At 49.1% G+C, this 11,361-nt stretch overlaps 1 protein-coding gene across 1 annotated transcript; it reads left to right on the top strand.

Moving 5' to 3' along the window:
• Window positions 1-6,191: 6,191 nt before the first annotated feature.
• On the top strand, window positions 6,192-7,606 carry LOC123100489 (NAC domain-containing protein 22). The gene is made up of 2 exons (XM_044522417.1): window positions 6,192-6,490; window positions 6,597-7,606. Exons 1-2 carry the CDS (start codon window positions 6,307-6,309, stop codon window positions 7,454-7,456), a joined length of 1,044 nt encoding a protein of 347 aa, XP_044378352.1. The 5' UTR covers window positions 6,192-6,306; the 3' UTR covers window positions 7,457-7,606.
• The last annotated feature ends 3,755 nt before the right edge of the window (window positions 7,607-11,361 follow it).

Here is an 11,361-nt window from a genome sequence, read left to right as displayed (position 1 = left end):
TTTGATCTTCACATTTTTTCCAGTCAAGCTGAAACGCATGTAGAGGAGGCCACATGATGTAGCACTACTAGTCTAAACTGAAGAACGAATGAAGCACTTGGAAAATTCAGGCTCTGTTTTGTTCATTTGCTCGCTGAATCGGTCATGGAGAAAATAACGAGAAATTGGCGGAGGCTTCCAGTACTCCGACATGACACGACCGCCTGTCTGCTACTCTGCTACTTAGAGCAACTCTAGCAGACCCCACATCCGGCCCTGACCCGCAAAATAATTATTAAAATGCAGGCACGGGCCGGAAAGCCTGCCTGACCAGACCCGGGATCCCGCCCCGGCCCACAAAAATTTTTAGGGGCCGCGGCAAATTCCCGACCCCAACCCGGGAAAAGGCGGGTTTCGCCCCCGCGGCTGCGGTGCCCTGCATCACAGAGAAGCAGTTGGAATCGCTCCACGAGGCCGCATTTCAGCCCCGCGCTCTTTTCCCACTTCTTCCGCCGCCGCCCGCTGACGTCGATTCCGGCCATATCTGCGGGCGGAATCGCTCCGCGAGGCCGCCCACACCCTCTCGCGCCAGTCCGCTGCACCGCCTTTCCGGATCCGGCAAGAAGAGCCTCCCCCCCCTCGCCGCCGCCGCTGGGGATCGACCACCGTCGAGCGCACCCCCCTCGTCGCCGCCCGGGATCACCCGCCACCGGTTAGTCTCTTTTTTGTGATTTTTGCGAGTTGTGTGGTAGATTGACGCGTCGGTGTGCGTGTAGATGGAGTTGACCCCGTGCGAGAAGTTCTTGCTATCCGATTCGGACGATTCGGACGACTCAGATGTGGAGACCATGCTTGCGACCTTTCGGCAGCAAACATCAGTCATGGCGCTTGCCGTGAAGGAGCATGAAGACGAGTACCGGAAGAGGAGGCGAGGATCTACTGTCGGGCGTCTGTGCATTCCTCGGAATCGCCATCTTGGTAACGAGATGTTGATGCAAGATTATTTTGCGAAGAATCCTACCTATCTTGCACACCTCTTCCGCAGAAGGTACCGAATGCGCCGATCCCTCTTTGTGAAACTTGTTGAAGTTTGCGAGAGAAATTGCCGGTATTTTACCCAAAGAAGAAATGCCGCGGGCTTAAAGGGATTTAGTGCATATCAAAAAATCTCTGCAGCGATGTGGGTGATTGCATATGGCGTTCCGGCTGACTATGCCGATGAGTATCTTCGCATTGGTGAAGATAGCACAATTGAGTCTATGCGTAGATTTGCGAAAGTGATCGTCTGTGTCTTTGGTCCTGAGTATCTTCGGGCACCCAATGAAGATGACACAAAGAAATTGATGGCAGCTAATGAGAGGAGAGGTTGGCCTGGCATGCTAGGTAGCATTGATTGTATGCATTGGAATTGGAAAAATTGTCCCAAGGCTTGGCAAGGAATGTATTGTAGCAAGTCTTGTGATGCAACAATTGTGCTAGAGGCCGTTGCATCCGAGGATTTATGGATTTGGCATTGCTTTTTTTGTATACCGGGCACTCTCAATGATATCAATGTTTTGCAATGCTCTCATTTGTTTGCTAGGCTTGCTAGTGGTGATGCTCCTGCTTGCAACTACACTATCAATGGGCATGAACACATAAAGGGGTACTATCTTGCAGATGGTATATACCCTCCTTGGTGCACATTTGTCAAGAGCATCAAAGAACCCAAAACAAAAAAAACAATTTGAATTTGCAAGGGTGCAAGAGGCAGCCCGAAAAGACATTGAAAGAGCATTCGGTGTTTTGCAATCTAGGTTTGCCATTGTCCGTGGTCCTGCTCGTTTTTTGGGATAAGAAAACCTTGAAGAACATCATGACATGTTGTGTTATTCTGCACAATATGATTCTTAAAGATGAGAGAGGAATGAACTTAGAATTCTGTTACGACAATGTGGGTAGCCGTGTCAAACCAGCTAGAGACCCAAACCGCATTAGAGTTTTTCTTCAGACATACAAGGAGATTGAAAATGCAGACACACACTTTCAACTTCAGGAAGATCTCATTGAGCACCATTGGCAAAGGGCTGGACAGTGACTAATTTTTGTATTCATTTGTATTTGTATTCATTACAAGTGACTAAGTTTTGTATTTGTATTATTTAAGTTTGCTACGGTGATTTTGAATAATTAATTGTAATGCGGATGATTATTGTTTTATGTTCGAATTGAATAATTCAGTTTGTTTTCGATTGTTTAATTATGTTGGATTTGATTTTTACGGGCTGATGATATGTGGGATGCAGCGGCGCAAAGAGCAGACCCCGCATAGCTGACCTGTAAAATAGCCTATTCCGCGAATATGTTTTTTACGAATCCGTTTGAGGGGTCTGCATCTGTGTCAGCCCGAGCCGGCTCGCAAAAGCTGTTTTGCGCGAACCGCAAACGCATTTTGCGGGTCGGCTGGATGCGGGGTCTGCTAGAGTTGCTCTTAGTGTGACGATGTTGCTAGCTAGATAGTACTACCATTGACGACGATGCATTTTAAGTTTGGATTCATTCATTTTGTTCTGTATGTAGTCTATTTAGTAAAATCTGTGCAAAGACTTATATTTAAGAAGCGGAGGGAGTAGATAGTACTACCATTGAAAGTCCTTAATTTCAACAGGAAAAAAGGAGGTCGAGGCCAAAGCGAGGACCGCAGTTTCTTGGCCAAACCGGAGAAAATGCTACCCGCACAGTGGCTCGTTGTGAGGCGGTCAACATGGCTGTGGCATTCTGTGGTATCCCAGCGGTCTGCTCTCTGCGTTCCGGTCCACAGTACGCCAAACAAATAGGCAACAGACACGCATCCCTGCCGAACGGATGCTGCAGGAGCTCGACGCACCCAGAAGAACGAGTCATGCTGGCATGGATTCTAGGGCATTTGCCTAACTACTAAGCACTACACGTTTCTTCTCGCGCCGTTGATTATTAAGCTAGTCGACGCAAGTGATCCATCTTGCATCTTGCATCGCATGCATGAGACGACGACGACGACGAATCTCTAGTCTCCAGGTCAAGCGTTCACATTTTCGGCCCGGCAAGCTTCAACCGAGCACGTACTAGCTTGGCTTGGGTTCCTCACACTAGTGGTCAAGATGACCAAAGTCGGTCAAGATGACCAAAAGGACAATGGCAGCCACACAAACCTATCGTAGATAACATTGATAGAGTCATGACCTAAGCTTTTCTGGCAATCTGCACTGCATGGTATAGGGTCACCGGCGATCGGAAATCGCCGAGATACTTTTCGCCATTCTCCTTGGTCTCGACTCACTGCATGGTATAGGGTTCCTTGATCAACGGACAATCTCCTACACTAGGTTAGTCAAGAAAAACACGGTTACGCTTGAATGTGTATGGATATGTGGCCAACTCCGAGGAGAAAGCAGAAATGGCGAGCAGCATGGACCCTGACGCTGAAGCCTTTTAAATTTGGAAATGGTCGCCATCACGGCCGATCCAACCGGCTAGGTTTATACCAGGTCCATTCTCCCATTGACGTGGACAGGCAGTCGAGTCATGTGTTTCCAGATGATGAACGATGTGGAGCCGCCTAATTAAACAATAATCCTCCGCAATCGGTATTACTTGACGGCCTTGCTAGCTTAAAGTAAGATTGTGCGTACCTCATGAGGGAAGCAGCCTATCTATTTATTTTTACATTAAAGTTTAAAAGGGCTTCCTTTCATCCGCTTGAGAATTTCCTGAAAAGGATGTGTGAACCCTCTAAACCCTCCGGCTCTGCATTGAGTGGTGCACACAATAGAAAATTAGTCCGAGAACGCCTTTTATTGCTGTGTGTTTGGACTGTTAATCAGATGTATACTGCAGCCAGAAGTAATTGAAAATCTTGACCTATGGTGGCTGCTCTAACTTTTCTTTATGCGGAGACTCTAGAACAATCGTTCTACGGTGAATTTCCGTTAATAATACAAATGTTTATTACAAACAAAAACAAAAAGAAAATAAAGCTAAGAAAATGCTACTTTTGTAAACTAATATAAGACCTTTAAGATCGCTAACGTAGTGTCCAACTCCCCGTTTTCTCTAACCTGGGAAAAGCGAAGGAAGAAGCCTAGAAGTAAATCAGTCCAGCGATGCAATCCATTGATCAAGACACTCAACATTTTTTGCTGTAGTTATGCATTTGAGAAGATCTTGCTCCAGTTGATTTCCAGAAACTCAATCGATGATTTCTGTTCTTGAAGATCTTGCCATTTTCTTTGCATCCATATGTTCCAACAACCCGAGAAAAGACAAACAATCCACGCGTGGCGATCCCTAGAAGCACCCTTCCCTTGTGCTGCCGCTGATTTCCTCTCCCCATCTCAAATCTCTAGTTGCCCCTCTTCTCACTACCTTCTCGTCGCCTCCCAAGGCTGCTGTGGGCTAAGCCACACAGCTGCCAAGGACGGGGTGAGACTGATTCTGTGAGAGCAAGCTAGTAGAATAAAAGGGGGTGATACTGATTTCATGCCATCCAACGCATTCAGATTTTCGTGTCGCGCCATCTCCATGCCTGCACCCACGGGTACCCCCTCCCCCACCGGTTCTGCTTGCCTTAGCCTGGCTCTGCGGAAACGGCTAATTCAACCATTTAAAAGCGAGCAAGGCTCTGAGGTGGTTTAAGTTTCGTGCACGTGCGGACCAGCGGCTCGTGTGGGCAACAAAATAGGATTTCCTTTCATCCACTGCGCATGTTTAGGGGGCTCTAGACTACCAAACACATCCTAACATTTTTGTTGTTGCAATATACTATCATCAAGCTGTTGAACAGTAGATCTGCAGAAGCAAGGTACAGACGGAAAGTGCACTGAGGTAATCACTGCCATTGCAATGCTTTTCAAAATGGAGAGTAGCAATCTTTCGAGAAGCAATCCTACGAGTATTTTATTTATTTCGGCTAAAAGTCCTAGCCTTTAGAGCATCTACAGCCGGACTTTGCAAATCTGCCCCCTCAAACGCCCGTAGACGCGACCGAGCGAGTCCGCGGACAGTAACCGGTCACGCCTCAAATTAGCCACTTTGAATCCGCCTCTCTCATATTTCATCTCCTAAATCCATACAAAGCATGCAAAAAATCCTACGTACTACCCTAGCTACTCTTCTTCGTCGGAGATGTCCACGACGATGGTGCCGAGCGCCGGCTGGATGGGCGGGTAGGAGGGATCCGGCTCATCCTCTTCCTGCTCGACCTCATCCATGTAGGCGAGCATCTCCGCCTCCGCGGCCTGCTGCGCCTCCATCTCCTGCCGGCGACGGCGCCTGGCCTCCGCAGCCAACTCCGACACGAGGGAATCGCGGATGAACTGCTGCTCCGCATGCAGATCTGCGTTGCCAGTGTCTCCCACATCCTCCTCCTCCTCCTTCTCCACCAACACCTCCTCCTCCTCCTCCTCCAACTCCTTCTCCGGATCCAGTGCATCCGGAGATAGCCCCGCGGCGATCCGGGCTTCGCACCTAGCCCGGATCTGCTCAAGGAGCTCGAGCCGGCACTCCGGCATCAGAAATGGTTCGCTTCTCACCCGGCGGCGTGGGGCATGGCTACTAGGCGGACGGATGGAGTGGAAAGTGGCGGCGGCGGACAAGAGGAGGAAAATATGGATGTATGGTCTGGTTTCGGTGCCGCCGGTCGAATTAAATAGTCGGGCTGGGCACTACGTAGCCCGCAGGCGCTGCGCCACGCGGCGCCACCGGTCCGATGGAGGAGACGAGCTTCGGACCGCCGGGTTTAAGGACGTTTTCGGCTGGGACCCCTTCGTCAGTCCGACGTGGCCCGTTTAAGACGTTCGTCTCGGTCGGAAAATCGTGACCGGGCGGCCCGCCCGGGCATTTGAACAGGGTTTGAAGCGCCCGGCTGTAGATGGTCTTAGGTTTTCAAAATGAAGGGTGTCACAAGATAAATACAGTATATACCCAAGAACAGACTCTGAATGTCTAAGCCGAAAAAGGAGGACCAAAAGGAGTCAATCTGTGTGACTTCACGAGTCTGCAAACACCAAATCTAAATTAAGTAAGGCAGTGATTAATTTAGTGGTAAATAAAGCCGGCACATATCCATTCGATGTTGCGTACCGAGCTAGAGCACCGGTTGCTTTCTCCAGTGCAAAGAAACTGCGACCCCCTTTTCTGCAGGAAAACGCGTAGGTTGGCATCACAATCAAGCTCCATATATACCACTCCGACGCCGGCCACCACCACCGCCTTCTTCATCATCCAGCCACTGCAGTGAAGCAGTAGCAAGACGAGTACAAGCCACTAGCCAGTAAGCTGCAAGTAGATCCAGCAGAGCAGCAGCGAGCAATGGCAATGGCAGTGGCTGCGTCGACCATGGAGGTCGATCAGGACCTCCCAGGCTTCCGCTTCCACCCCACGGAGGAGGAGCTCCTGGGATTCTACCTCTCCCGCGTCGCCCTCGGCAAGAAGCTCCACTTCGACATCATCGGCACCCTCAACATTTACCGCCACGATCCCTGGGATCTGCCTGGTACGTTACACACAAGAACAGCTTCGAACGAGAAAATCATCACAGATCGATCGCTCGATGTATCTATGAGCAGCGAGATGACAGAGATGTCTGTGTGGATGTGCAGGGATGGCAAAGATCGGTGAGAGGGAGTGGTACTTCTTCGTGCCGCGTGACCGGAAGGCCGGGAGCGGCGGGCGGCCGAACCGGACGACGGAGCGGGGGTTCTGGAAGGCCACGGGCTCCGACAGGGCCATCCGTAGCACCGGTGACCCCAAGCGGGTCATCGGGCTCAAGAAGACGCTCGTCTTCTACCAGGGGCGCGCGCCGCGGGGCACCAAGACGGACTGGGTCATGAACGAGTACCGCCTCCCCGACACCGGCGCGGCGCCGCCCAGTGAGGACACGGTGCTGTGCAAGGTGTACCGGAAGGCCACGCCGCTCAAGGAGCTCGAGCAGAGAGCCTTTGAGATGGAGGAGATGAAGCAGAGGCCCGGCGGCAACGGTGGCGCGGCCAGAGCGTGCCCGGTCCCGGCAGCCGGTGACTTCTACCTGTCGTCATCCGACGACGTCCAGGACAACTTCCTGATCCCCTCCTCCTCCTCCTCGTCGGTGGCGCTGTCTGGCAACAGCAGCAGCTGCGACGCTCCCAGGGTAGCCAAGAAGGAAGCAGACATCGCCACGGTGGCCGTGGCGTCGACGTCGTCTCTTCCGCACGCGGCGAACGCGCCCTTCCGTCTGCAGCTCCCGGCCGTGAACCCACCCTGCGGCCTCCAGCTCCCGGCGGCGAACCATGAGATGCCGAACATGTGCAGTCTGCAGCTACCGGCGGCGAGCCAGGGTGTGCTGGACCTGCCCCTGCAGCTCCCGGCGGCGACCAACCATGGAGTGTTCGACTGGCTCCAGGACCCGTTCCTGACGCAGCTGCGCAGCCCGTGGCAGGACCAGCATTGCCTGTCCCCCTACGCCCATCTGCTCTACTATTGATCGATGGACTGAAACGGTCGATCTCCAGAGGCAAACTCAAAGCAGAGTTGATGGTAATTAGCTGCGAATTCAGTTGTACATAGCACTTCGAACCTAGACGTCCACCCAATGTTACTTTTGTGCGTTTTAGCAAGGTGGTGATGTTTAACATGACAGTTGCAACTCAGATTGCAATGAATTAACTTAGTTAACTGTTTTGTGTTTGCCAAGTGATATGGTGATTGCCAAACTTCACAAATTGAAAATGACTGGTATCTTCTTTAACGGCGATTTACGGAGGTTTAACGGGCTGCTTAGCATTGATTGGCTGAGATTTGGCTTAATGAGGCAGGCCCACCCAGTGAAAAACAGGGGGAAATTAGTGGAGGGCACGCGGGGGAATCCATAAAAGTCCGTTGTTTCGTTCCGTGCGTGTAGTATTTTCCCTTCTTTAATTACCCCATATACTCCCCGAGCGAATGTATTGTTCACTGGATGAAAACCCTGAACGCGAGTGCTTTGGTCATTTGATGGACCCAAAATGAAACCCAAGCAGTCCAAACAAAAAATATAGTAAAAATGAAAAATGGTTGGCCTTAAAAGATATATTTGCCATGATATATAGCATGAAATAGCCAACTATTTATAAAAAGCACATGCTAAAATATTGCCAAATAAAACAACAAAACACATACTAGAATTGCCATGGTAGCCTACCAAAAATACCTATATGGCAAAAAGGACGTAGTAAATCTCAAAAATAAGAAACCAACAAAAACAATAGCGTGGTCCAAAATGCAGAAAAAGAAGATCATACATGGCAAGTTTTGCATATTAATTAGAAAAGACGTACAAGGAATTTGCCATATTTAATATTTTTGTTTTCCAAAACATAAAAGTCAGACACAGGAAAATTGCCATGACAAAAATAATAAAATTGCCATGCCACTAAAAATAAAATTGCCATGCGCATTTCCAAATTTGCCATGAATAAGTGATTAAATTTCCGAAAGCTTGCCATGGGAGCATTACAAAAATACAAAAAATTATCCAGTCTGGAAGACAAAAATGTTATGAATTTACCGTGGGGTAAAGAGATAGTTTTTCTAAAATTTGCCATGTGTACAAAACAGCTTAAATTATGAACATTACAAAAAAAATCCCTGTCAAAAGTTCAAAATTTTGTAATTCTGGCATGTACATTTTTTGAAACTTTGGCTTGTACCTAAAACCAAAATTTACAATTTTTGCCACCTAGAACAAAAAGGAGGAACTGGGATTCAATCCTAGGTCTCCCAGGCGGAGGCTTGAGGCGCTAGCCAATGTGATGAGCAGGTGTGTTTGAATAGGATAGAGTTCTTTTGTGTTCTAGCAAACGAGTTTCAGAGCTGAGTGTAACCTCTTTCCTGCGCCAATATTCCGTGTATTGCTTCGGACGGTTACCGAGGCATTCGCGTGCGTCGCGTGATTTATTACCTTCCATGGTTGGCATTTCGCATATTTTCGGGATTGCTACAACTCAGCAACTTGGGATATAATTTGGTCGCATTCACGAGCACAGTCACTGGATCAAACTCGCGTCATGATTCGTGTTATTGGCTCAGGAGCATTGTACGAGGCATGTGGCAAGTTATGGTTTTTTGTCGGCGCGCACATGCTATCGGCTTTTTTTCTTGTCTATTTTTTGACGGCTCATCTGATCCACGGTAGTGCAGCTTAGCGTTGCAATGCAGCGTGTGGCCTGCGGCCCATGTAGAGGAGCGCCTGGTTTGATGGGTTTTCTTTCTTTCTTTCTTTCTTGAGGGGAAATGGGTTTTCTTTCTTTTTGTCGGGCTAGGCTCTATATTGCTTCTGTTTTACCTGTTGTCAAGCTAAGCTTGTTTGTCTTTAAAAAAAGCTAAGCTTGTTTTGTTCTATGCACCAGGCATCGTTGTTGCTTCTTTTTTATCGGGATTGCATATATTCATCCGGATGTAGACATCCTCGCGTCAGCCGTGCCCTGCTTCCTCCTCTTTCTCCCCTTATCTCTTCGCAGGTTCTCTCCAACCCCGGGTTTTCCCCCAAAATCAGCACGTCGTCGCTTCATCATCCTCCCTTTCTTCTATCTCTCTTGTCCTCTGTCGAGCAAGATCTCGTCGGAGAGGTGCTACGAGGCATGTTGCGACGATGGTCCGGTTGCTCCAGCGATGCTGCGGCGACCTGCTGCGATGGCTCCCTGCTGCGGCGACCTACTACGACGGTGGTGCGGCTGCTCTAGCCATGCCGCGATGACCTGCCACGACGGCGGTCCGGCTGCTCTAGCCATGCTGCGTCGACCTGCTGCGACGGCGGTCTGGCTGCTCCAGCCATGCTACGACGATGACATCTCGGCTGCAACGGAGACTTAATTGCTGCGACAGTACGTGGCGGGCTTGCCGCAAGTCCGCTGGAGTTTGCTATAGCGGTGGCGTTGTTGTGAGCCGCTACTGCAAGTGGTGCCGGCCGACGATGCTCACAACGATTGGTGCTACAGTGGCACTGTCGTGCTGCAACGATGGCTCGAGGCTGCTTCGACGATGTTGTGACGAGGACGCTGCAACGGTGGCTCGGGTTGCTCCGGCGTTGCTGCGATGGCTCTGTCGTGCTGCGAGCCGGTGCTCAGGCCACCGGAGTTGCTACGACGGCGGAGTGCTGCGAGCTGGTGCTGTCAGCTTTCTTTGATGCCATCGAAGTTTGCTACGCATGTGAGAATGTGTGTGCGTCGTTCTGCAAAGAGGAAGAAAAGACAAACCAAAATATGTTAATTTCCATCGATCGATCGACAATGAAGTCTGGATCGTATGGTCTAGAAGGTGGATGTTGTTTTGATTTCCTACATCCGGATGGCGCCTAGCGGCCGCCTTATTCAAACTATGACACCGGAAGAGCATATAGAGGCAACCTTCTGGAACGCTCCAGAACCCTGAAAAGGAGTAGGTATGTGGTACGGTAAGTAAACCGACTCAAAAAGTTTCATAAAAGTATTTTCTGTCCGTTTTGGGATATTTAAAAAATTAGGAAAATAATAAACAGTCTCAAAAGTGTGCTTGAGAGCGGCAAGCTCGAGGGGCGCGCTCTACCCCCCAGGGCGCGCCTCCCAGGCTTGTGGCCCCCTCGTGGAATTTCGCGACACCGTTTTTCTTCCATATTTCTTGTCATGCGCAAAAAAATTCATTATATATACCCCTGATGTTTTGACCACCGTATCGCAAGATTCTCCTCTGTTCTTGTTTCGAGCTGTTTTTCTGACAGATCTAGATCGCCATGGCGCCTCCAACCTCATCCAAGGACAAGTTCTATGAGAAGGTGATGTCTACTACGCAAGTTTATTCTTGTAGACTCGTGTTGGACCTCCAAGCGCAGAGTTTTGTAGGACAGTAGCAATTTTTCCTCAAGTGGATGACCTAAGGTTTATCAATCCATGGGAGGTGTAGGATGAAGATGGTCTCTCTCAAACAACCCTGTAACCAAATAATAAAAAGTCTCTTGTGTCCCCAACACACCAAATATAATGGAAATTTGAATAGGTGCACTAGTTCAGTGAAGAGATGGTGATAAAAGCGTAGTAATGATAGTATATATTGATTTTTGTAATAGGAATAATAAAAAACAGCAAGGAAGCAATTGATAAAACGGAGCACAAACGGTATTGCAATTCTTGAAAATGAGGCCTAGGGTCCGTACTTTCGCTAGTGCAATCTCTAAACAATGCTAATATAATTGGATCATATAACCATCCCTCAACGTGCGATGAAGAATCACTGCAAAGTTCCTATCTAGCGGAGAACATAAGAAGAAATTGTTTGTAGCTATTCTTTCCGATCGATCTATCCAAGAGTTCGTACTAAAATAACACCACGTTATTCTTTCCGATCGATCTATCAAGAGTTCGTACTAAAATAACACCA

Source organism: Triticum aestivum, chromosome 4D (assembly GCF_018294505.1).
Source record: "Triticum aestivum cultivar Chinese Spring chromosome 4D, IWGSC CS RefSeq v2.1, whole genome shotgun sequence".
NCBI lineage: Eukaryota > Viridiplantae > Streptophyta > Magnoliopsida > Poales > Poaceae > Triticum > Triticum aestivum.
Note: the sequence above shows the minus strand (reverse complement) of the source record. Positions and strands in the feature narration are given on the sequence as shown.

Bases quoted from the DNA above. Each gene is read 5' to 3' on its own strand.
- LOC123100489 (XM_044522417.1), top strand. From the start codon at position 6,307: ATGGCAATGGCAGTGGCTGCGTCGACCATGGAGGTCGATCAGGACCTC. The intron at 6,491-6,596 runs GTACGTTACACA...GTGGATGTGCAG, and splicing joins CGATCCCTGGGATCTGCCTG to GGATGGCAAAGATCGGTGAG.